Raw genomic sequence first — 26,565 nt, forward strand, 5'->3', positions numbered from 1 at the left:
CAAACTAAAAATTTCCTGTAACTAATGAGACTTTCAAACAATAGGAGGCAGTGATATTTCCTCCTAACTCATTCACTAATCATGGTTCGTGTTTTTTGTCCTTTTTTTTTCTTCTCTTCCTCCCTTTCTTCTTTTCCATGTTTTTGTTTGTGCTGCGCAGGATTTTCTCAGCTCTGCAGCCCTCGACGGGCCTTCTCTGAACAGGGCCCTCTACGCCTCATCAAGAGCGCTTCTTTCTTTTCAGGTTGGCGCTCAAAACTGACCATGATTGCTGTGTGTCAGTTGCATGCGTATCTGTAGACTGAAGTTTAAGTAATGGTGGTTGCATTGGATGCCTCTCAGCAACTGCATGCCTGGGTAGTGATTCTTGCATTAGCAGTGATAGTATTCGAGACATAGTTTGCAATGGCACTAAGCATCTGCAAATAACTTGGGTCAGATAGGAAGTGCAAAAAATTTAAAGTCAAGTGGCACTGAATAAATGAAAAGGCAGTTCTTTAAATGAGGATCGAGGTGTCTTGGAGCCATACTCAAAGACACCTCATGCCCTTAAGCTTCATCTCTGCTTCTTCATATAAACCACATAAACCACAAGGAAACTAGGAAACGGTGGAGGGAATGTGTATTCCTTCAGGCATCTTTATTTCATTTTGTTAATGGATGCCTCACAAACAAGAACTTGACTCATGAGCCATAAAGCTGTCTAAAATCATGTATATACTTTATCTGACCCATGTCTGCAGGTGGATAACACACAGAAATGCATGAGGGTTCGCTGGTGTCGGTGGCTGTAGTATTAGTTATTTTTACAGTTTCATCTCCTTCTGTTTGTGTTATGTACTCACATACTTTTACTAACATGTTGCCTTTGACAGTGCCTGTCATACTTGGGCAATGCTTTTAGGCTTGATGTGCAGTGGGCTGTTTTTAAGTTCTTTTTTCCCCTTTCACAATCTTTTCTCAGCCTGTCCCAGGCATTTACACCAGTGAAATTGTAGCAACAGTCTCACTTCCTGACTGCTGTGCAGAGTAAAATAGCCATAGTGAAGAATTCTCTACCATCTGTGTCTATCACACACGCTTAATATGCAACTTGAAGCTGTTCCTCACTGAATAGGGCTTGTTTGGGGGCTTTGTTAAGCTTGATATGCTGCTGATTAGGTTTGGGACCGATCAGATACTTCCTTGATTGTATTGAAACGTGTATAACCATGGAAATCAAATCTCCAAACATTGCTGTATGTTTACATTGTAATCAATACCTTTGCCACACTTCAATAGTGGTTATCACTACCTCCATGTTTTCCATTTGGGGTTGGGCAACCTTTTTCCGTGGTAATCTGGTAAGAGTTATAAAAAGAGTGTTTTACTTGGCATGCAATAAGCTTCATACACATCCCTTTAAAGACATTGCACTAGCATGCAATATTGCAGTGATCAAAGAGCACCAAGATCATTTCAGCCATTTGGGTTTGGGGGTTTCACCTCTCATTTTTCTTATTTTCTTTCCCTCAGTATGTTGACATTAAGTGCAGACACACTCTGTGATATCTGTGTTACGGGGTTGTTGTAGAGGGAAGTCGGCGCTGCAGCAGATGATGTTGATAGTGACACCGAGTGAGCTGTTGAGTAACAGTCTATTACAACAGTGGTGCTTTTCACCTTATTTGTCTTCCTTGTGACACTTCCTGTTTTTGGAGTTGGAAAACAAAGGTTGCTAACTAATGACATGAGAATCAATCAGGAGCGGCCACTACCCAGCAGAGAGTAGTTCAGCACCTGCTGGAGGTTAAAGCCTTTTTTATGGAGTTCTGAGTACTGCTCCGTTGGCTATTTTATGATATTTCAACCCCATCTCTGCTGTATTGGCTCATTGCACTCATTATTTTGATTCTAACCAAGAAAAACACCTCTTCTGCTTCGTGGTTGCTAGTCCAAGAGTTTGTTACACATCTAAAAGCATTAGCATCTCTTGTATTATAATACAACATTGTAAATCTCTAACATAGTGGCGATACGAGCATCTTCAAAATGTCTGGTGCTCCAGTTCGTTAATAACATTTTTCTTGTTCTCACAGGTCATTATTTTCTCTTTTTTTATTTATTTATTTTTTTAAATTTCCCTTTTCTGCCCTACTTTGTCTTCACCCACTCTCACCCTTAACTTTTCCCTTTCTCTCTCTTTCCTGTTTTTTCCTCCAGGCCACAGTCACCCTATGGACATGCCTGGCCGAGGGCTGTACGACGAGAGGGACAGTGGCATCGCCAGGTCTGGTACGTTAATGAGACTAGGCGCCAAAGCCCGGATTGACCTACACTCACACCACTTTCGGTCCCACAGCTGAGCTTTGAATTATGCCTACATTAAATCTGGTCAAGACTAAAGAGGTCAAGGAACAGAGAACATTGAGAGTATGTCAGGAAGATACTGGCTTGTTACACTCTACATAAAACCACACAGAAAGAAATGAAAGCATGTTGGAAGATGGTGTTGAGGTGAATACATAGCTTCTGAAGTCTGGAAAAGTTTGTCCTGTGGAAACTGACCCCTGTCTCCCAGGCTCTCCATTACCCCCACCCCTTCAAACATCATCATGTCCTATTGGAATGACTGGTACGAGGAGAACTGTGCATTCTGCTTAAACATGGGTCTCGTGCTGAGAGTTAAATATATCGTCGCTCGATACTAGCTGATAAAGTTCTAATTTAAGAACTTGGTGTCTTTTCTTGACTTTCTCCACCTCTGTATTGGGGTTAGGCTTTCAGAGGTTTTTTTGCTGCTGCAACACTCTTATCAGTTTTCTCCTTACAAGATGCACACATTCATTCAGTTATCTCTCTTTATCTCTTAACACAAACACACAAGATCACACACCAACTAAATGGTTCATGTGACCAGTGATCACTGCCTCCTGTCAGGGCTGTAAATAACCCTGTGATCAGGGCCTGTAGAGAGAGAGTGTGTGTATGTGTGTGTGTGTGTCATTATCATGCCAAGCCTGGTGTAAAGCCAGTTTGTCCAACAACTGCAGCATGTGACTATGAGCAAGCTTGCTGACATTAGCGCTCATATCAAAGGTATTCAGTAATTATAGTCTGCGTTTGTGGAAACAAAGAACAAAAATTTTTCTTTGTCTTTTTTTTTCTCTCCTTCTATCTTACATTGAGAGCACTGTTTTCAAGTCTGTCTGGCTGTGTGTAGGCGTGTCTGTGTTTGTGTGTATGATGTGTCATTGAAACTGAGTACTCTACACACTTGTTGTCTGACTAACTTGTGCCTTTTTTACTCTTCTGTCTCCAACCATTCCCTCTATCTGTTCCCTACTCCTTTCTGTGCTCCTCCTCCTCCTCCTCTTTCCTTGTAGCTTCCTTGAGCAGCCTGTTGATCACTCCCTTCCCATCCCCGAGCTCGTCCTTGACCAGCAGCTGTGCGTCCAGTTACCAGCGCCGATGGCTCCGTAGTCAAACAACCAGCCTAGAAAACGGCGTCTTCCCCCGATGGTGAGATGCATGCAGACATACATCTGTAAAAAAAATAAATAATAATAATTAATAAAAATAAATAAATATTCCAGTCAATAAAAACTGTGTAAGTGAGGAAAGACACAACAGAAAATAAAGCAGGGCAGTTTTGCAGTAGAAAAACAAACACAAACTGTTGTCTAGACAAGCAAGCAAGTACACAAAAACATTAGGGTATCAGCTGATGACTTCTCCATATTTCAAAAATTTGAGACTTCATTTGATTTCACTTCAACATTTGTAAAGTTATAAAACACTTAAAGGAAATGAAAATGCCCGTCACAGAGTTCTAAGGCTGAAAATTATGTTTCTGACCAACTTGGATATGCTTACACACATTACCACACAAAACACAGAAAATTCTAGCGATTATAAAAACAAACAAACAAAAGAAACAAACTTGAAAGCTAGAAGGAAAAAAAGATTATCAGAAACAGTTTCTGAATTAATTATTTACTAGTTGATTGTTTGTTTTGTGGATTTGCCAGCTGATTGATAAGGTTTCACTCTAATCCAAATACACAAGTCAGCTTTCCCAGAAGTCACACTCAGAGTCTCTCCTCCCAATCACAAGCGCCCAGTGGTCTTTCACCCCTATACAGGGCCCCTGTCTGGCTTTTGTAAAGTTTATCCTACTAGGACTTCCTCCGAATCCAGCAGGCAGCTGGGAAAAACGCACACACTGCTGCTGTTAGTAGATACTCACAACGCCGTGACTAGACGTGATGCGATATTGGTCTGCTGCAATCAAAAGTAGCTGTCAGCCTCAGATTCAGTCTCTTCGTGTTCTCTTAAAGTTTTTTTTCCTCCTTGTTAGTGGCAGTATATAGAATTACCTATACTGTACTAATGATGCATAAGAGTATATAGTTAAAACATTTTGCTCCAGCACTACCTTTGTACAGACATAGGGTTGTAAATAATCAATAAAACTTGGGGCACCTGTAGGGATTGTTTACATTGACTTTTCAGTTATTCTGAACTGAATAATCTCTAACCTCCTAAACATGTTCTGTGTTCTCTGATTTAAGTTGCTGCAGATAATTTACTCACTCTGAAGTCATTAAATATAACTAAATATAGGTAAATATAAAGAAATGCTAATGGGGTGTTTTTTTTTGGGGGGGGGGGGTTGCCAGTAATGTATGGATTGTTTTATGCAAGGTGAGATGTAACAAATGTAGTAGGATTTGGATTCATCAGATGAGGTGTTATATATGCATTTCCTCCTCTATCCTTGCTGTAAAGTTGACTCCATGTGAATCCTGTCCTTCTTAGGTCGGTGGAGGAGAGCTTCAACATGTCGGATGAAAGCGGCGGTCCAAGTCTGGGTGTGATTCGGAAGAAGAAGATAGCCATAGGTGTCATCTTCACGCTGTCCCCCAACGCTGAGGAAAACAGCCGCTTCCAAGATTTCTTCTTCTCTCACTTTCCACTCTTTGAAAGCCACATGAACAAACTAAAGAGTGCAATTGAGCAGGTAAATTAAAGAGATGGAATTTAATTTGAGGCCAAATTTTTATTGCAGTTTTAAGCTCCTATTCACCTCCCTGAATGATGATGTAGAGATAAGTTTGCCTGCAAAATCTAATGCATTAACAATGACATGAATGGAACAAAAAATACAAACCTTGCACTGTTTGCTGCTGTAATGGGCAGAGCTGCTGTCAGATTGACCGGTCAATAGTCATGCCTTTTTATATCTGCGGTTCTGTTTACTGGTGTCTGTTGTTGGCACTGTAAGAGCTCTGGTAGATTTCCAGTGTTACCCCGTCTTCTCCTTTACAAGTTCTTTAGTTTGACAGCGTTGTTGCCAAATATCTAAAAGTGCATGCGTGTTGTGTCACTCTCAAGGCCATGAAGATGAGTCGGCGGTCAGCTGATGCCAGCCAGAGGGCTCTGGCTTACAGCCGAATGGTGGAGGGACTCAACGAGTTCAGGTTGGACAACAGATTCTATTTACTCACTTAAATATATAAGTGATCTTACAGAGTGTAATTTCTCTCACTTTTTTTAAATTTCAAGCTTTTCTTTTGAACACTTCTTAAAACAAAGCCACTTTTTTTTAGGAAGTGTTTATCCATGCAATAAGGGATGTTACATAACCTTCTAAGGCAGAACTTATCCTGTAACATAAACCCTAGTAATAACTTTGAGTGACAAAAACAATGTACACAATTGCTCATAGCTTTCTTAAAACAAAATGGTTGCATTGACACTGTAGGCTCTTTCTGTTGACCAAAGTCAGCAGTGTTATTCAGTTTCAGTCATTTACTATACATTAAAAAGTGTATTTGGGAAACTGATGATTTTCTTGAATTTTTCAACTTCTGCAAAATAAAACTGGACACAAAAGGATGCTCTGAATCTTGCATCCATCTACACATCACGGGACTTGGCACATCTTATTTAAACTTATTTAAAGCATTTTATTTTGGAGGCTGCACACTGCAGAGCCACTGACCCAGCTCCACTTCGAGGTTCAGCCCTACATGAATACTGACAGAGGAGATCTGGACTTGGTCAAACTTGCTGGCATTGAGCACCACTTATTTTGTTTTCTGTTATTGAGGCCATGTAGGCATGATAGGCTGTAGGAAAGTAGCTGTGAAGGAATGGAAAAAGAGGGGTAACATATTCCTCTGTCTAGGAGACAAGGAACTGCTCCACTGATGAAGGAAGGTACTTTATAAAAGAGGCAGCCATTGTTATATATTCTGCAGAGACTCACATTTTCAAGGAGTCAGATGACACAGATTTATATCAAAATAGTTTATCAGAGTGTTTTTTATCCAAAGCTGCTGTTGGCAAAGTCACGATGCTTTGCAAAGTGGGTCACCAAGTATCCATTTTTATGCTGGTGCCGACATTTGGTCAGCTTTAATTACCTGAGAAGTATTTTATACGCGTCTTTCATTCCAAGCTTGGTTTGTTAAGCTAGTGGGTTACTAGGGTCCTCTTTCAACACCAAGCAGGCAGTGAATGTGAGTGTGAGACCTGGGGTTTACCAGCTAGGCTGGCTTGCATTGAGAAGAAATAACTTGTTTATTGATGATGTTCAAAAGACAATACATGTGACATTTAATATTTACTGGCTGCAACAGCGAGTGCCATAGTTTTACCTTGTGAGTCTTTGTTTATGCAATCTCCTTGGAAAAAATAAAGTTCTGGGGGCCACGAATGTAGCGGGAAATGGGTCAAAGGTCATTTGTCAAGTGTTTGTAAACTTAAATCTGCATTTATTTGCATATAAAGTGGAGACGTGAGATCTGATCACAAGTGGTCAACAGGCATGTAGGGGTGCAACTTTAAGCCAGCTGAGAACTGATATACAAACACCGCTTCTCCTTATGTGTTTATTTTATTGTTAAAAGAAATGGCATGTGTATTACTCAGACCAGCAAGAAATGCTAAGTAAAAACACTGTTTCCTGTTTCTGCCTTGACCAAATCAAAGTTGTTACTTTGTTACTGGCGCGCACACAGGAGGCCTTTGCTTTGGGGCTTTGACTAATTTTAGGCAGGCTTATCTGATCATGGTTTTAGAAGCTACAACTGAAATTCTGCCTCAGTGCATACTTTGTCGAGAATTATTTCTTTAGACCTCTTAGAAACATCGGTTCCAAGAAGGATTCGGTCTTTATTTGTGATGACATGAGATATGAAATCATAAATTTGTGATGATTGGCCTGCAGGATTGTTCGGTATGTCTGTCTGCGTGTGGGTGAGACATGCTTGCCATTATTGTGTGACTCGTAAAACGCGCCAACTTATATAATGTGCGTGCGTGTGCCCACCTGCTTGTCTCTGCCACCACTTTCACTCTCCACATACACACTGGCACGCAGTTCCCTGTTTGAGGTCCCCCTCATTGCTGCAGTCATATGCCTTGCTGACAGCCGGGCTCAGCAACCCAAGCCTCCTGAGTGTCAGCCCTATCTGTCTCAGACAACTAGTCATGAGCACCAGAATAGTAAATAATATGCAAGTGCCAGGAGGAGGAATGCTGATGCCCTGGACTCACTAAATAGCTGTAAAATCACCTTCAGATATACGCTAAATATAACAGTAGCCACTTTTGCCATTAAGTGGTTTTGACTTAATGGAACATTGCAAGACGTAACTGGAAGAAATGCCTTTCTGTGACGCTGACGTGGCTTCAGCATAGCTGGAGGGTGGGCACGCGCACACACCCTGCATGTTGGCAAAGATAAGGTTTAGTAGAAGCATCTGGACATAAATGTCACACCAGCCTATATTGGGGTTATGCCAGAATTTGGGGGTTAATTTCGAACAGGATTTCTGTGCAAAGCAAAACACCTAACACACTGGAGTCTTAATTCTCATTCGGGCACACATACAGTGAAGTTGGGAAGTTTTTTTTAGACACTGAAATTGAGTGTCAAACATAAAGCTGTATGTCCCTGAAACTTTCTAAACAAAAAATGCATAAATAAGTAAGAAGTTCCTTGAGGCAGTTGGGTAAAACTGCCCCAGAAACTGAAATTTAAAGTCGGTAGATTGGTTCCGTAGATGATATTGACAAAGTGACCTGACATGACAGCAAAAGGGCAAGCAGTGCTCTTAAAATCTACCCTGCCTCCATTCTAGTTTAGCCTTAAGCATTTGAATAATGGTGGCAAAACAGAGTGTTCCCAAAAATCTTATTAATTGGAATTATAACATGTTAGTCTCTATAAACAGCTTAACTGACAGTATTTATGATGCCTCTTAAAGTCAGCTTATGAAACCAACTTATTCAAGCCAATGAGGGCAAATGCTTGAACTGTCACTCACCATAGTGAGGTAATTTATATCTGGGTCCTCATCCCGACACAACAGTTTAATTCCACATCACAGTCGTGCTCTTTTAATGTTCACCTAAACAGCTGATGCGTGGAGGCTGAGGCTAGATTTCCCCACTTGTCTAGTGCCGGCTTGGCCTGGGACCTCTTTCCAGTGGCAGGCTTTCAGTAATGTACACCAGACACCAGGAACAAGTGGGGCTTAGGAGAGGCCGCAGGAAAAAGTCAACCCGTTTATAATACAGGAGTGAATAAAGTATTATTAGTTCATTTGATGCCACAGTCAAATGATGGTTGATCTCTGCTGCCCTGCAAACAAGAAGACATAATGAGATCTGGAGATGTGTATCTGATTTATTCCAAGTTCATTCTGCTTCACCGATTGATCGCTGATCTTCTTGCTATTATCACACATTTTATCTGTCAGACTGTTACCTAACGCGCGATGTTCTAGTTTAGCACGATTTGTTTCTGCGCTAGTACACTGATAAAGACTCGTTATGTTGGTTCAGTTAGTGACAAAGCAAGACTGCCAGCAGTTAAAATGAAATCGATAACACTAAAGATCATCTACAGCAACGCTTAGCTCTTTTTGTTTTGTTTATAACAACTAGATATTCGGCATCTTTCTATTTCAACATTATGAACTCTTGAAACTTAGTTTTATAGACATGGATTAAGCTGGGAGGTCTGCACTGAGTTTTTCTTTTAGTTGAGGATTAGTCATAATCCACATGTAGGAAAGTGGCTGTTTGTCCCTCTGAGCTTGGATTTAGGGATAGATTTATTAAACATCTTACTTAAAAATAGATCTGCGTGGCAGTGCTGTTAAATTCACCTAGAAACAGTGAGGCGTTAAGTTGTTTTCTTTGGAAAAATACGCAATCCTAAAATAGCTTGATCACCAGAATACTTGACCTGAAGTGAATGTCACTTCCACTGTGTGACACCTGTGTTTTCTCACAGCCTGTCTGCATCGCTCCTGTCGCCAGGTTCATGATAGGTCAGAGAGGTTGTGAGTTTACTGCAGAATTAACCGTGTTTACAGCTGTCCCGAAGCTTCCAGTAAGACTAAATCAAGAAATCAGGGCGGGGTTTTATTGCTTATCAGTAGAAGCTACAAGTCTTGTGACAGATCAGCCAAGCTGATGGCAGCTGGTTAAATCCATTTCAGTTTCCTTGACTATGCTGCTGTGTTAGCTGAAGATTGTAATTGTATTATAGATTCGGGTAATTTGTTTGCAGCAGAGTTAAAGTAAGCAGACAACTTTCTACAGAGCACCTCATCACCTGATAGAAAATGACAGCACTTTTTTGTTTTCTTGTGTACTGAAAACTGCTCTTTTAATATGGGGAAAAATGGATTTGCATTTTCAAACCCTAAAGCAATGATCTGCAGTCCATATTTTAACCATGACTAAAAATTCCTGATTGTCCACATTCCTACGTCTGCAGAGATTCCCTTCTGCCTCTGTGTTAAAGCTTGGCCTCTGGCCGAGACATGCTCACCAATTCACCCCACGCTCCATGGAGACTCCTGTCCTTCTCAATGGACAAATGTCCCAGCCGAGCCACATACAGATGCATATACACCCACACACTGTACAGACCAAGAGACAAAGTTGGGTGTGTGTGGGTGCGGGTGTGTGTGAGGGGGAGAGAGAGGGTGCACGCAAGGTCGTCAGACTGTTACAAACACATACACAGCAAGGGTCTCCCATGGCCTCAGTGTAGACAGCGAAGCTCTGTGAACTGAGATCTCTTTTGTTTACCCCAAGAGACAATAACGTCCCTGTTTTCTCTCTGTCTGTTTTCTCTCTTTCTCCTTGTTCCCTTTCATTTGGACTCTCCATGGCCTCCCCCTCTTTCATCGCTCCCTCCCTCGCTGTACCTCATCTCCAGGATGACCATCTGTGACCTCTACACCATGCCCCGAGTGGCCGAACCCGTCTGGTTGACTATGATGTCTGGAGCATCAGAGAAGAACCAGCTCTGTGGTCAATTCATGAGGGAGCTTTCTCTGCTGATGGAGCAGGCCTCCAAGAACCAGTTGAGTGTCTCCCTATTCTTCCACCTACTTCACTATTAGTCAAGGAATTTCTATAGATGGCACACAGAGTCCATGATGTTGTGTCCTAGACTAAGACAAAGATGCAAGGTGCACAAAATGTATATACATGTCGCGTCTTTCTTTTCTTATCAACAGAAATGGGGAACATGCAGATTCTCACACACACTTAACTATTCATTCTCTCTCCCTCATACTCCTTTGTTATGTTTAATCGCACACACAGACACTGAATGTTTCACCCTTTTTGCATCTATTTGTCCGCTTTAAAAAGTGCTGTGAATGAGAAGATCCCTGCCAGTCTCTAATTGCTTATTGTTGCTATTACAAAGCCATGTCAAACCACTGCTAATTGTGCATGTATGAATTGGTTGCAGGGCCTTTATTGAACATAGCACCCATATTCAGCAGAGTTAATTAAAGCATCATTCACTGCACTGAACTGAGGTGTTGCATAATGTTTAGTAAGATAGTAAAAATGGCTTAAGATGTGTTTTATCAGATCTTAATTAGGGAGTAACACCACAGTGGAAGCGTTCACACAGTTGAAAATATTAAAACTGTGCTTGAGAGTTTTTGTTTTTTTATATATAACTTTCTTTTTTATTCATTCATTTGTCCTTTTATCGACTATAAGCTCCATATCAAAATTCGACATCTACAACGTCACTCATTTTGTTGAAAACCAAGCTATATTTTATTTTTACGTATATTTTTTACATTCAGTCATTTATATATATATTAGACCAATGAGAGAACATAGATAAAGACAGATTATCATTACTGTACTACATGAGACATGGATTTTAAGACATTTGGGACTTTTCTCGTGTTCTCTAATTTCCTGCATACTCACTGAACTTAAATAGAAGTTTTTTTCCCTAAGTAACCAGTTTCTGTATCAGCATCACCACTTAGCCGAAGTCAGTGTTTCCACCACTACTGCAACTACCTCTAAGTGCTGTTGACTCTTGAGTGAAGCGTCATGTTTCCCTGGGAACCAGTGCATTTACTGTATCACATCACATCTTTTATGAGGCATCTCATCAGTGTTCCCATGACTGATGGTTCTGATAACTCTAGCAGTCCCGGCACGCGATTGAACTCTGCTAACATGACAGAGTTGAGTCATGAGACAGGAAGGGAAGTAGACACTTGTGGTCAGAACTGAGAAGTGAATCATGCTTATGGAGTGTGTGTATGTGTGTGTGTGTATGAGTGTTTCGCTTAATGTGTATAGCTGGGTATGTTTCAAACAACGGATTTGTGTTTGTGGTGTCCAGTTCAACAAGAAAGAAATGACCAAGGTTTTCCATGTAATGACAGAACATTTGACCTTACCAAAGTTGGTCAGGAGGGAGACTGAGAGAGAGGGAGAGAAAGGCCATTTCTGGACAGATGGTAATCATCGAGGGTGATCAGGGCGGTATGGCCGTAAGCTGTGCTCATAGCATGGCGGCATGGTGGTTAGCACTGTTGCCTCACAACAAGAAGGTCCGGGGTTTAAATGTGTTGAGTTTAAATGTTCTCCTAATGTCTGCGTGGGTTCTCTCTGGGTAGTCTGGCTTCTTCCCACAGTCCAAAAACATGCAGTAGCGTTAGGTTAAGTAGGAAATCTAAATTGCCTGTAAATGTGAATTTGAATGTAAATGGTTGTCTGTCTCTCTGTGTTACCCTGCTTCCCGCCCTATGGCAACTGCCCCCGCAACCCTGAATTGGATAAGTGGAAGAAAATGGATGGATGGATCGTGATCACACACTGATTCTCTCTTGATTTATTTTTCCCCCCTTAGATTCCTTCCTGCATTATTGACAGCGATTCTGACCAATCATCTGGCTTGGGTGCCCACCGTCATGCCAAATGGGCAGCCTCCAATCAAGATCTTTCTTGAAAAGCACTCCTCCCAGAGCGTCGACATGCTGGCAAAGACGCACCCCTACAATCCTCTCTGGGCACAGCTAGGTGAGACGGTCGAAGACAAACACACAGGCAGAGAGAGTGAGATGTGCCTTTGCTTGTTGTTAAAGCACCTGGGTGGAGTGGAAGTAAAACGTAACACCTGTGTTTGCTCTTTATTTTCACTGGAACATTGTTGCCATTGTTAATCATTACAACATGAAGACAAGTTAGGACTAGACTATGTTCACTACCTGCAGCTTTAATAAATCTGAGTAAGCTAGATGTCTGTGCATCATCCTAAGAGGTGTAATGCAGACATCGTCATTTAAGTCATCTCAGAAGCAGCGGTCATTCCAGTCCACATTGCATGTGTAATATAAATGCTGTTTAAAATTGTAATAACTCAAAGTGAAAACTGGGTATACTGTTAAACTCTCCCTGATTCATGTAAAAAGCACTGCGTTGTTTTACAGAAGTTGAACTAATTGGAGTACTGAGATTTATTAGTAGTTGGCTATTAGGTAAAATCCTATAATAAATTTTAAACAGAAGTCTTAATGACTCCTCATTTTTACTCATGTGACATGGAATGTAATTGGAAAGTGAGTTAACACTGACACCTAGTGTTAACAGCTGAGAGCTGCAAACAGATGTGTCATATGTAAAGAGAAGAGTGAAAGCGATAACCAAGTACAGTATAGTTGGTGTGTATTTTTTACTCTCCAATAAAACTTTGTATTCAAAATATACATTTCCTGTCTGAGATTAGGGGAAAAAAATAAAATTATAAAGCCAAGAAAATATGGAATTAATTAACATATTTGTAAAAAATTACTGTTCTTTTATTTTTGTTGTAGGGGACCTGTATGGGGCCATTGGCTCCCCAGTTCGGCTGTCAAAGACTGTAGTAGTTGGCCGCAGACAGGAGCTTGTCCAGAGACTCCTTTATGTCCTTACCTACTTCATTCGCTGCTCTGAGCTGCTGGAGACGCACATGCTGGACAGTGCTGAGGACGAGGCCATTGTCATGCCCGGCTCTCTCATAACTACCTCCCTTAGAAAGGGCGAGGTGGAGGAGTCGGATTATGTCCTGGTTACCGTCCATAAACCCAGCGGAGACTACCTGTCCCAAGGGGCCCACAGTCAGCAGACTGAGACAGAAGACAGCATCTATCCATCAGACAACAGCCTGCAGAGCAGCACATTCACAGACAATGAAGTGGAGCACAGTGCTGGAGATGCGCCCAACGAGGAAGAGGAGGATGACGAGGATGAGGAAGACAGCAGCGAGAGCCAGGGATCGAGGAGCAGTGTGCTTCAGGCAGGACACGGCCAGGGCACAATTCCCATTAACAGGACTGCAGAAGTAGCAGAAGCTAAGGATGTGTGCAAGGAATCTAGCAGCCGACTGTTCACAGAGGCTCGAGTGGAGACGGTGCTGCACGTCGGCTTGGCTTCCACCAGAGAGCGGGTCTGTGTGCTGGATACAGAGACCAAGGGTGACCTGAAACCTATTGATCCATCCATCCCCACAACCCTTGGATCAGATCCATCCATACCTGCCCCCACAGAAGGTAAAAACTGTGGGTTAGATGCTTTAATTAATGCAGCATCTGGAAACCAGACCACTAAAGTGCTGGCTGCTCGGCATTTGGGGATGCCTTTGGAGAAGAAGCCTCCAGATAAGAACCTGATTGCTGGAGCATCAGTGATACCGGGAAACTCTGTGACAGGGCCCATGGCTTTGACTCTACCAGAAGACGAAGAGCCAACAACAAAAGTGACTTTTCTCATTGGAGACTCCTTGTCTCCTGAATCAGACACAGAGAGCCGCGGAAGGAAGGTGGAGGAGGACTACAAGAAACACATGCAGCAGCTGCAGCAGCCATCACAGCATCAACGAGGACAGCATTATCAGCAACAACCGCAGCAGCTGCAGATGGGAGCCGAGCTAAAGACCAGCTGCACCAGAATGTCAGAGGACCAAACCAAACAGACCAAGGCAGTTTCCACCCTGCAGCGGGTACCTAGCAAGATCTCCCAGTGGGACCTGAACTGTAGAGATGATTTTGATGTTTATTTCAACCCTGGGGAAACTAGGACTATAGATAATGTTGCCAAACAACATGAGGCCAGTAGGAACAAGGACTCGGTGGACTTTTCAGCTGCTTCTCGCTATCATGAACTAGGGGATCATGGCTTTCACAGTAAGGCCAGGGTGCAGGGTTTGGGCCTTTGTTTAGGTCCAAGTAGTGGAGAGATGCAGTCATGCAGGAAGGGAGAGAGGTTGTTGGATATGGAGAGGAGGTGCAGGTGTGAATCTACAGACTCTTCTGACATCTGCGTCTGCAGGGGCTGTCCTGCTGAGCAGGACAAAGATCTTGTGTTATCAGTCCCCGTTCCCCAGGATCCAAGGAGTAACAACAAAGAGGACCAAAAGCACAAATCAGCGCCCATCAATGACTGGGAAATACCACGCAACGAAAGCTCAGACAGTGCGCTGGGAGACAGTGAGAGTGAAGAGACCGAGGACTGGCAGGAGGAAGTTCTGGTGCCTTTTCCTGGGTGAGTAGAACTTGCTCACAAACGTGTTTTGGTTTTCAGCAATAGCTGATTAGTTGTTGGGGAATAAAAACTAAATCTATCCCCAAAATATGAAATGAAATAAACAAATTTCTCATGTTACATTTCATCGACAGGTCAAAGCTGGTGGAGAACTACTCTAAGCCAAGCATTGCTAATTTTGGCCGGTCTCTCTTTGGAGGCTACTGCCCCACCTATGTGCCAGACTTTGTACTGCATGGGATGCCTGGTGACGAGAAGCTACGGCAGAACCTCATGACTGAATTAACCCATGCAGTTCAGGTAAAGACTGGAAGGACTTACTCTTTAAGGAGCCACACTTTTTCCCTGCATAAACAAAATGCAGAATGGTGGTGTCATACCCAAAAAGGAGGCTTTGCAGCATCAGGGAGTGGGCAGCCTGAGATCATGCCAGTAGTTAAACTTGAACTTTACTTTTCAACTGGAAAATGATCCTAAGCACACAATTAAATCCAGCAGGAAGTCACTCAGAAATTAAGAAAAAAATTGAGTTAACTTATGCATGTTTGAGAAGTAATAAAATAGAAGACTGGGTCACGTTATGGATATTTGTGCTTTTTGTCCATTCTATGTGTATTTCATTGGTTTAAATGGCCATCCTTATCCTCCTGTAGCATCCAGTATTGGATGAGCCCATAGCCGAGGCCGTCTGCATTATAGCAGACACAGACAAGTGGACAGTGCAGGTGGCGAGCAGTCAGAGACGAGCCACCGATGTCAACAAGCTGGGGAAGGAGGTCCTGGTGTCCAGCCTGGTTTCCAGCTTATTGCAGTCCACTCACCAGCTTTACAAACTCAACGTGTCCCCCAACTTTGTACGTTAAGTCTTTAGAGTCAAGATCATGTTGTCCCCTAATAATTTATGTGTATACAGTAAATACCACTTATATTGTTGCTTATAAGTCATGCTCCATGTGTTGTTCCTCTCCTCTTTAGTGTATAATGCACCTTGAGGACCGTCTGCAGGAGATCTACTTTAAGAGTAAGATGCTTGCTGAGTATTTGAAGGGCCAGACCAGAGTCCATGTGAAAGAACTGGGCATGGTTTTAGGGTAAGCCCTTTACCTTTTCTTACTTATTCCGACTTTGAAATGTTAACATTTGTCTCTGTAAAGGTTCATCTGCACCCATTTCAGCCAGTTGTTTTCATCATTACAGCTAGTGACTTGGCTACTCCCATCTTAAAAAAAAAAAAAAAAAAAAAAAAAAAACAGGTCTTGAATAAATTTCCCAGGTGAACAAAAGTGTAAACCTTTAATCTAACTTTTATTTATTATTTTATTTGGTATCTTTGCAGAATCGAGTCCAGCGACCTCCCCTTGCTAGCTGCTGTGGCCAGCACTCACTCCCCCTATGTTGCCCAGATCTTACTATGAAACAGTACTGGCACTGAGGTCTCCAACAGTTTGCTTCCTGGGGAGGCCGGTCAGAGCTGTGTGGTGCCACCCCGGCCCCAGAAACGGGCCGTCCACACTCTGCTGCTGACTCTTGATATGGTTTCCTGACCCGCGTGTCTGTGTGGCGTGGGTCTTTATGGACCACAGCCAGAGCTGACACTTAAACTCATTGCGGCTATTTCGGAGCAATGATGATGTTGAACCACAGGGTGGAGTTAGAGACCACAGACCCAGAGATGGAGCGAGGCACTGCGGATGAATGGAAACATCCCTGAGATGACCTTCTCCTGTCGTTGTTTGAATGTTTTTAAATAGGACTCTTTCATTTTAGGACACAAAAGCCAAAGACTTTAATTTTATTTTTCAGCTGAAAATGGAAATCTAAGGGTGTCTATAGTGTAATAACAATGGATTTTGTTTCTTCATCTGCTTTTTTTCCCCCTGTACAATCTTAAACCTGGTCATACGAAGTGATGAATAACATGTTTAAATGAAGCAGACAGATGATTTTAAACTTTACTTTGAGGTAAATATCACTTGGAAGAGAACTTTATCAATCTCATGCCAATTAAGTCTTTTTGTTTATCATCAGGACTTTGTTTACAGGCCAAATTTCCCTGAGTTAGATCAAAAGATTTTGCTTTTTGTCAAACTACAGTGCCCACCTGACTTTTTGTTTTGTTTTTGCAAACTTGTTTTGAAACGGGGAATTAAGTGGCTTTGACATTCTTATCACAGGTACAGCACTACCTCAGATCTTCATATGGGCATGTGGCTAACCATGTACAGCCGCCCCATAGAAAACCCTGAGGTACTTTCTAAGCTATTTTAATCAGAGGAATGTCAACTGTGCAGACTCTATGCTGTGTTCTCATAAAATTTTTTAAAAAAGGGAAAGGCTGTGTAATTCCTTAAGATGATTGATTCACACAAAAAAGGAAGATAAACTTATTTTTGCGTCAGAATGTGATTAAATGGGGTCCCTTTATACTGTGGAAAAGCTAAACCATGCATTATCTGCATCTATTTTACAACCAAAAAAGAAAAAATGCTGAAATATTTTCACACTTTTATAGCTTTGCCACCTTTATACGATGTTTACGGCGTTGATGTTTGCTGCAACGAGAGGAATAGAGGAACACAGTAGGCCTTATAGTGGATATGTATATATCAGCTGACACTATTCTCAAGCTTGTTTCTATTACAGTTAGACTCACAAAATACAAAACTATAGTAGGACACGTTTTCCTTTTGTTTTCTTGGCATTGGCAGATTTTGGTTGTTATGCAATATAAGCAGGGTGCGATTTGTTGAGGGTAAAAATGCAGGTTTAGATTTTGTGGAATCTGGGACACTCTTCTTCTTTTTTCTTTTTTCTTTTTTTTTTGAAAATAAATCTTGAATTGATGGGAAAAATTTAACACGTTCACAAACTGCCCAAATCAGAGAGAGCGCCACATATTTTCTAACTATAGTGTACTTTTTATCCAGCACCTTGGAGGCAGTGGGACAATTTTTGAACTTCTGCAAATCTCTAAGATGAAAATATTGTTTGAGCTTGTTAATGGAAGTGCAGTCTAACTGCACTCTCTGAAAGCGGCACTCTAACCCTGGGAATTGCACAGTGTTTGTGTGTGTGTGTGTGTTTGTTCAGCCCAAATCGCACCCTGGGTATAACCCAAGTCTTAACGGAAAAGTGGCATAAATGTGTCGCAGGCTTCTGGAGAGCTCGTTTTTGCTGTTATAATTGATATATACATATATGCTTGTTACTGTATTTGAAGATACTCCGCTATATCAGCCTACTTTTTTTTTTTTTTTTTTTTTTTTTTTTTTGTACAAGCCAGCCATTATGTTTAAAGGGTAGGGATTTATATCTCCTTTTCCCTCTTTGTATATGGATAAATTATTTAGTTGCCCGTGTTTAAGCGTAACGGTTTGTGTAAACTGTACATACTCAAGTTTATTTCCATGTATTTGTACAGAATGTCTTTTAAATAATTGTCTCCTCGAATTTATTCTTTTCCCAATTTTATGGGAACGTTGTGCAATAAAGATGCTGATGATGAAAATTCCCGTGCCTCTCTGGGAAAGTTTTTCTGTCTCCGAATTTAACGGACAGTTAGTTGACATGACCCCGTGTTTTGGGTTGGTTTACAAGACATTACAAAGTGGCTTTCTGTCAAGCCACAAGCCTTTGAGTCACTGGCGCAGCTCCAGCTTCACATTTCATCACATCCTTATATTGTGGTTTCTTCTCTCCTTCCCCACAAACACTACATAATAAACTATTCCATGACTGCATAATTATGTGTAAACTGGTTTTAGCTTTTAAGGAAAGCCGTCTTTCATTTTCTCTTTCTTATCTTATAAGCAATACAAATTATGCGTCTTTTTTTTTTTTTTTTTTGTTTGTCTTACACAGACTGGACAGTGGATGTAAATCAGGGCAGACTGTACAAAAACAGCACTTTTGTTAAGTTTGGCTGTCAGCAGTCACCATCTGGCTTATACATTGTACCCACCTTTGAATTTCCCACCCTGAAGCTGTCTGCCACTCCACCCAACCCTCCTTCCAGTGCACGAGGTTAAATGAACCCAGCACGTACGCACACACCGCAGTTATGCAATAAATGAAGGAGTGTCCTGACTCAAAGCAAATACACTGGTGGAAGCTATGTTTCCCCACAGTAGCAACACTGCTGCCTTATGTGAATGGTAATTTATTAACACAGGGTAACAAGAATCAGTAGAAGTCAAGGCATGTGCAGATTAACGGAGTGGTTTATTGGATCTAACTCGGCTTTGCAGCTCATTCTCTAAGGGCACGGGTTTAATTATGAAATATAAGGTCAAAAGGAGCTAAAGAAAACTGATTTTTGCCACCTGGAAAAGTCAGTAAGTCATAATTGTGAGGTAGGAATCCATAATTATAACACACCAACTCCAAATTCTGAGAAACTAACTATAATATGCTTTGTAATGCCATTTGTATTCTTCAGGTGGCAGAAATCGACTTCAATATAATCCCTCGAGTCAGGTGTTGCGTTCACACACGTCAAGGTAATCTCAATATTCCGCAAGCAGAGCAAAACTCGGGTTGCACTTTGCCTTCACATGTGTCCGAAGGCAGAGGGAGGATCTATGCTGCGTTTAAGTACTCCTTTCATAATTCCTACAGTGAAAGACCGCCTGACCCTTCCCTTCTGCTGCACTGCATTCAGCCTTTATCTGTATTCTCATTTATGACTGTGGTTGTTTGGAAAAGTCCCTGTGCCATAACGATTTGCATTTCTTTGTTGTAAATAGCGTATGGTAATGTACTGACAGACAATACAGGTATGTATGAATAGTGGATGGATTGCGTTATTCGAAGTTTCCATACACTCATCATGGGCCTGAATGCCATATTTTTGGGTTTTTAATTATTTCTTTGAACTGTTCTTTTCTCATGATAGAATTATTGTACTCTGACTTAAAATAAAAAGGTTTTAAAATTTTTAGGGTTTTTTCAAATCCACACATGGTTAAAGTACACATACATCCCAGCTAATATTTGGTTAAATACCCCTTAACAATTTGCACCTTGATCAGACATGTTTAGTAGCTTATAGCAAACTTCTGGGATAGCTCGTAGGATAACTGGTAGAGGTAATTTAAATTGGGTGGTTTCCTTGTATTTTTAATAGGGTTGAGGTTGTGGCTTTGGGAAGGCCATTCGGGTCAGTTTTGTCCATGTTTCAGGTAACTGCTGATTTGAGGTGAAGATAAAGAATTTGGAGATTGACCCCCTCCATTATTCCACACACTTTGTGCAATGTACCAGTAGGACTAGCAGCAAATCAACCCCAGATCATGATGCTACCACCACCACGCTTGATAGCTGGTACAGTGTGCTTAGGCTGGAAAGGCTCCAAACATGCCTCTTGTCGCTGTGGTCAGATAACTCAATTTTTGCCTGTGCGACTATAAAACCTTTCTCCAGAAGACATTTGGCTTGTCCACGTGGGCAGCAGCACATTTCAGTTGAGCTTGATCAAACTGATTTTGGAGCAGGGGCTTGTCTTATTTCTTTATCAACACCCTCTCAGTTCATGGTGATGTAAAACTTGCTTCACTGTGGACAGTGACGCTGGTGTTTCAGCCATTTCTAATTCAGGTTATGCTTGTGTCTGAATAGTTTTGTTTAAATAGTTGTTTAAATGGTTGATCTTGAAATCTGTAGTTGTTTAGAAACAACTGGCAAACAACTGTGGCTGTAAGAGACCTTGACAACTTATGTAAATCTACAATTCTCTAGATCACTAATGTCTCTGAATTTCTCATTGTTCTGAGTATCGGTCAATCCAGTGAGTGTTGTGTCAAACCTGCTGTACAGTCATTTCAGCCTGGGGGAAAACAAAAACAGTTAACAGATATCATTAAACGCCCAGAATCACCATGACACTAATGCCAGCGATGAATGTGTGTAAAACTATGAACACAACTGTAGCTACCACTTGTGGCGCACATGTGTAGCTACTATCATGACGAAGTGTAATTTTCGACAGAACGTAAACGCAGCACCCCGCTCAGGCAGACAGATGTCGTCAACTCTCCACCGTCGGATTCGCGGGAGGAGGGATCTAAATCTGAACTCCTGGATCTAAATGACGCTGACTACCGAAGTGGATATTTCCTTTACCAAAGATGTACAGAAATCAAGGCAGCAGGTCCAACAGACGTAACTTTCTGTCACACTTTGGCGGTGCCTGCTCTCTCTCAGACGCACAGTAACGAGGAGCTATTTGAGAGCGAAGTTTTTTTTCCCCTTTCTCTTCTCCTGGAGAAGAAGGAGTTCTCGGTCGGTCCGTTTGGAGTAAACTCCATCCATGCTCGGCTTGGCGAGGAGAGGATCCACGGGGATTTGTTCATCCCGGGTCGACTAAGAGCAGCTAGGAGACGTGAAGTGAGAGTCAGACGGAGTAAAAAGTCCTACGGTGGATTTGAGCCGAAGTTATGAAAATGACCGGCGCTATGGAAACTTCCTTTAGGCAGGCTTTGAAGAAGCCGCCCTCGCTGCGGACGGCGGAGGTAAACAAAACCAGCGTTTCTTTAATTAGCATTGCCTCGCTAATGTTTGCTAAAATCAGACGTTTGCGCCTCTTGGTGTTTGGAGTTTGACTTGATTGAGCCAGCAGTGGCTTGCTTGTGGTATAACGATCTAATTGAGACTTTTCAGTGAAGTCACATGCTCGTTAGTGGAAAGTGTACATGACTTAAATAACAGTCTGTTATATAGAAAGGGGGAAAAAAAAATAGATATTTAGCCAGTTTTTAGATTAGCAGGCTTTAGTGTCATAGCTTCTGATAGTTCTGGAGTGGTTCATTGAGAGGTTGCCGGGGTTTCAAGGCCGAGGTTGGGTAAACCCTTTTTTTGTTTTAAATTTAATTTTTTTTCCCACATCCTGTCTTACAAAACAAACCCTAACCTCGCAGCTTCCCATCAGATGGATAAATGCATAAGCCTGGGAGTGAGTTTGTGCAAACCTCATCCCGATCGAGGCCAGTTAAGTTTAATAGCTGCTGCTCCTTTCTCATCCCTCCTCTGCCTCCTCCCTGTGTGAAGCTATGGAAACACAGCTGGTTTGTCATTGCTTTAGTTACACTCTCTGCCCCCCACCCACCCAAAATAGCTCAGAGAGTATAGCCCCTCCGTGTTCAGTTCCTGGTGATAGTTTTGAAGTTGTAGGCACATTTCAAATCAGACTCCAGAATATTGTGTTTTTCTTCTTTTGGAAAGGCTCCTTTTTCAGGGGCGCCACCAAGGGGGGGCCAAGGGGGGACACTGGTCACACTGGTCGAATTTGCTGCCACCCCTGGCAAGACTTTACTATGTTGGTAGTAATTTTAATAAAGGTGAGCGCAAGAGAGAGGAAGACACCCTATGATGAGATGAAACATTAACTTGTTATTTTAAACCGACTATTATGAATTTTAAACTCTAATTTGGTTTTCATATTTAGCCATTTTCAGTGTTATCAACTTTAATTGCGGGAAATTAACTAGGCATATAATTCTTTTCTTTCTCTCGTTTTCCACATTTTTAAATAGTCTATATTAGACAACAGCATAATAAAACTGGAAATTCTGTTTTTGGTGTGCTACCTCATACGGTCACCCCAATGAAAAAATTCTGGAGGCGCCCCTGCTCTTTTTTAAAAGCTCCAATTTCCTGTTTGCTTGTGGGGTGTATGGAAGGTAAAAAGCCTCTTTCACACCTTCATAGAGCGCTTTTGTGCAGACTCCAACAAACCAAAACAACCTTGTTTAGTCCATAAATATGACACAGTGATGGCAACGACGTGGGTCTGTGATTATTTGTGTGTGATACTTACAAAGTAACTCCTTTTTGACTTTATTGATCATATTTGTACATGGGTGAGTAGCTGTGCCTGCATTTGTAAGACACCTGGTGTGCAGCCGAGGTCAGACGCTCAATAAGAAGAGTTAGGTCTCATTTTACATTGTGAAACCAGCAAAACTCCTTTTTCTGTATGTGTAAAGGAGTTTAACTGCATCTCAGTCCCTGAGATATTTTAGCATAGGAAAACAAAATGCAGTTTCAACAGAGCATCTCAGTTTTTCTACATGATAAAGAAAACATTCTGTAGTAAATCAAAGAAATCTGTCAGAATGACTTTTTAAGCTTAAATTGTAAGAAATAAATCTGCAGTAGCTCACTTTTCAGTCATCTAATTGTTTATTTCTTACTTAATTACTTTTTGCTGTAATTAAGAAGCTGTAAATTTTGAGAATACAGTTGGGTCCAAAATTTAGACCCTCGTTTGCATCTCCCAAAGTCTTTGCTGGGGTGGATTTGGCCTGAGGGCCTTATGTGTGACACCCCTGGTCTAAAACTCACAAGTAGCCATGGTGTGGTCTACAGCTGAGCCAGTTGGTCATGATTAAGTGTACAGACTGACGCTAAGTGATGTAGATAGTGTCATATCATCCATCCATCTATTTATCATCCATTTTCTTCAGCTTATCCAGTTCAGGGTCTGGATCCTGTCGCGGCTGCTGTAATGTGAAAGGGCATGGTACACTCTGGACAGGACGGCAGTCTATCACAGAGCTAACACAACGAGACAGGCGATCATTCATGCTCTTGTTCGGATCTACGGAGAATTTCAAATCCTATGTTAATCTAACCCAGTGCATGTTTTTGGACTGTTGAAGGAAGCCAAAGTACCCGGAGAGAACATACAAAGTTCACACAGGAAGGCCACAGCTGGTCAGTTGCTTCGAACCCAAGGGTTTTGCTTTGCAAAGTAGCATGTCCCTTCTTGTGTCAGCATGCCAGGTTCAATGTTGTATGAGTTCGGGGCAAGGAAAAGATGGTACAACACAAGCAATTGAGTATGTAGCACGGTGGCTTAGTGGCCAGCATGGAGTTTGCATGAGAGAATAGAATAGACTAGCCCTTTATTGTCATTGTACACGTACAACTAAATTGTAGGTTCTCCACATCAACTGTGCCAAAGTAAAATACAAATGGTAAACAGCAGGAATAAATAGCAAACAGAAGAGTTATATACAATCAAGGATGTATTCAAAAGAAGAGAAATATATACAAAAATAAGAGAAAGAGATATATTGGAAAACAAAATAGTTGCAAAGTGCTCAGAGTTGGTGCAAAGAAAAGACTTGGTGTGGAAAGAGTCCGTGTGTGAGTGGCCAGAGCGATGAACGTTACTCAGATCATGGCTCAGATTGGTGGGTGGGGTGGGGTGTGGGGTGGTGGTGTTTGTAAATCTCCCTGTTTGTGTGCTTGTGCATGTTTTCTGGAGGTGCTATCAGGACACACTCGCAAAAGAGGGTCTTATCTCAAAGGTTTTACTTCCTGGTTGGGTAAAAAAAAAAGTCACTGTTTCGATAATGAGTCTTTTGAGAAAACTCTCAAACACTTCCTGGTTCTGTGTGAGGAGAACTTCTTTCGGCTCGGGACTGATGAGCATTGTGTGTGGGTCACATTGCATTGGAAGGAGTTGGAATCAAGAATGGTTATCAAGATGCTAAAAAATAGATTTAAACCCTTGAACTCCAGCATTTTTGTTTTTTTATTATTGAATATGTAAGATGCTAAGAAGTCTTTGTGCTTAAATCATACTCTACTGGAAACCTGTCATCTGAATTTTCTGGATGTGCTGTAGGTACTCCTGTCTCCTGTACAGATGTTTGGCTGAGTGGGAAATCTCTCCCACCGCACGTTTAATTCCTCGCCAACCCTCCCTAGTTTTGTGGGTCTTTTACCTCCCTGCCTACCTTTCTCGTTGCCATCCAGACGCCCTGGTGGTAACGGACGACAAATCATGCCGGGGTGATTTACGGTGGTTTGGGCTTCTCCCAGTACACATCGGACATTTATGGGAATTCCAGTCATCACAAAGCCACAGGCTCCCGAGGGAAAGGTGCAAGTAAAGGAGAGAAAGAGAAACACAGACTTTTTGGTGGTGACTCTTTGCTCTCTGAGCAAGCATGAACAGAGCAGAGGAGCATATCGGTGTGTGGTCGAAGCCTTGTTCTTGGAGTGCTCGCAGAGAAATGTTTCAAAAGAGGCCGTGTGTTTCAGCAGGAGCTACCGAAGACAGTGGTTTGCTCAGCGCTGACACAGCTCAACAAATTAGGGTTAAGTAAAGGATAACACTGGGATGTTGATTTAAAAAATTGTTGCCCAGGTTGAAGGCCTCCATCCACGGGCCCTGGTACTGTCTAGTCAGCACAGAAATGTCAGCATTTGTCATTTTCCTCTCTTTAGAGGCCTTTGGCTCCCATTCATTCTTTAAAACTGGCCTCACAGCTGATGGCAGCCTAGGCTAGATGATTTCCAACAGTGGAAATGGTACCAAGTGTTCTGATTTTCTTTATTTTTTTCAAAATGTCACTGCATCAGAGAGGCTCATGTAACTGTAAATTCAATTCAGTTTATTTAGCGCAAAATCACAACAATTGCCTCAAGTTACTTTATATTGTAAAGACCCTACAATAATATACAGACACCCCAACAATAAGCAAGCACTTGGCAACAGTGGTAAAGAAAAACTCCCTTTAAACAGGAAGAAACCTCTGGCAGAACCAGGTTTAGGGAGGGGCAGTCATCTGCCGATGCCGGTTGAGCGTGAGGGAGAGAGGCAGGACAAGCAACACACCGTGGAAATGCAGAGTCGCGTATATATGGTATAGTTAAAGTCATAGAACGAGCCAAATGTGCGTGAGGCTCTGACAGGAAATTGCATTCTAATTCCAATTTCATATGGAATATACTTTGCTCTGCACGACACCTCAGTTGCATCTTTCTAGAAAGCGAAGTAAGATGGTAAAACGGCTCTCTGTGATACTGATCGTTTAAGTGCTGTGATGTAAATGACAGAACACTTAAGGGGAATGACATTAAAAGAAAGCCTCCACATGTGCTTCTGTGCAAAGTGCACACAAATAATTTAGTATCTGAAACTGCATGTGGGCATATATAGTCTTCTTGTTTCCTGCTTGCTTTCATTGTTACTTTATTTTTCTCTTCGGTGTTGCACGGGCATCACTGCGCAGCTGACAGAGTCTGCTCAAAATACGCTTCTGGTGACTTTCGGCGATAAAGACAGCAGGAAGTGAAGACGCCAAACATGCGTGACACCAGTAACTGTAAAACTGATATTCTAAGATATTTGCAGCGTCCAATTGGTTCGATGTAGTTTCCAGCTAATTACCACTGAACATGGCTAGACATGTTGCTAGACAAGGCTGGCGTCTTCTAGCTGTACTGATATTGCAGTTTGAGCTATATCTTTAGGCTTCAGTAATTAACCCAGCCTACTTTACTACAGGATATTTTATTACCCATAAAGTACCTCAGACTATGCAATCTGCTTCCCAGTTGCTGTTTTAACCGTAATTATTGCAAAATTAGGAAAGTACTCCCGTAAAACAAACCAAAGTGAAAACCAGTTTGACACATGCATCATTTTACAGAGAACTGTGTGGGTTGCAGACATTTTTCATATTTAAGGGAGCACGGTGGCACGTGTTGGTTAACACTGTTCCCTGAAAGCAGAGGGTCCTGGGTTCAAATCCACCAACTGGCGGTGGATCTGATGTGAGCGTGACTGGTTGTCAGTCTTTTTTGTTAGCCCTGTGACAGACTGGCGACCTGTCCCCAACCCTCACCCTGTGGCAGTTGGGATAGGCTCAATACCCCCCACACCACCACCACCCCCAGTGACCCTCCTGAATT

At 41.9% G+C, this 26,565-nt stretch overlaps 2 protein-coding genes across 4 annotated transcripts in view; both read left to right on the forward strand.

The window, feature by feature from the left end:
• The window catches only part of fnip1 (folliculin interacting protein 1), a 37,381-nt gene extending 19,010 nt beyond the window's left edge, over positions 1 to 18,371 (forward strand). Inside the window, exons 7-18 of one of the 2 annotated variants that reach the window (XM_031734159.2) lie at positions 161 to 244; positions 2,203 to 2,274; positions 3,366 to 3,501; positions 4,801 to 5,002; positions 5,377 to 5,462; positions 10,229 to 10,375; positions 12,188 to 12,357; positions 13,152 to 14,859; positions 14,994 to 15,159; positions 15,513 to 15,713; positions 15,835 to 15,950; positions 16,196 to 18,371. In XM_031734159.2, the coding sequence (XP_031590019.2) occupies positions 161 to 244; positions 2,203 to 2,274; positions 3,366 to 3,501; positions 4,801 to 5,002; positions 5,377 to 5,462; positions 10,229 to 10,375; positions 12,188 to 12,357; positions 13,152 to 14,859; positions 14,994 to 15,159; positions 15,513 to 15,713; positions 15,835 to 15,950; positions 16,196 to 16,274 (3,167 nt within the window). In that variant the 3' untranslated portion in view covers positions 16,275 to 18,371. The remainder of the gene's footprint in view (positions 1 to 160; positions 245 to 2,202; positions 2,275 to 3,365; positions 3,502 to 4,800; positions 5,003 to 5,376; positions 5,463 to 10,228; positions 10,376 to 12,187; positions 12,358 to 13,151; positions 14,860 to 14,993; positions 15,160 to 15,512; positions 15,714 to 15,834; positions 15,951 to 16,195) is intronic. The other variant, XM_031734167.2, reaches the window with a different exon arrangement.
• Positions 18,372 to 20,736: 2,365 nt separating this feature from the next.
• Positions 20,737 to 26,565, forward strand: part of LOC116315770 (Rap guanine nucleotide exchange factor (GEF) 6) — a 133,230-nt gene continuing 127,401 nt past the window's right edge. Inside the window, exon 1 of one of the 2 annotated variants that reach the window (XM_039618271.1) lies at positions 20,737 to 21,368. In XM_039618271.1, the coding sequence (XP_039474205.1) occupies positions 21,294 to 21,368 (75 nt within the window). In that variant the 5' untranslated portion in view covers positions 20,737 to 21,293. The remainder of the gene's footprint in view (positions 21,369 to 26,565) is intronic. The other variant, XM_039618272.1, reaches the window with a different exon arrangement.

This window comes from Oreochromis aureus, linkage group 10, assembly GCF_013358895.1.
Source record: "Oreochromis aureus strain Israel breed Guangdong linkage group 10, ZZ_aureus, whole genome shotgun sequence".
Lineage (NCBI taxonomy): Eukaryota > Metazoa > Chordata > Actinopteri > Cichliformes > Cichlidae > Oreochromis > Oreochromis aureus.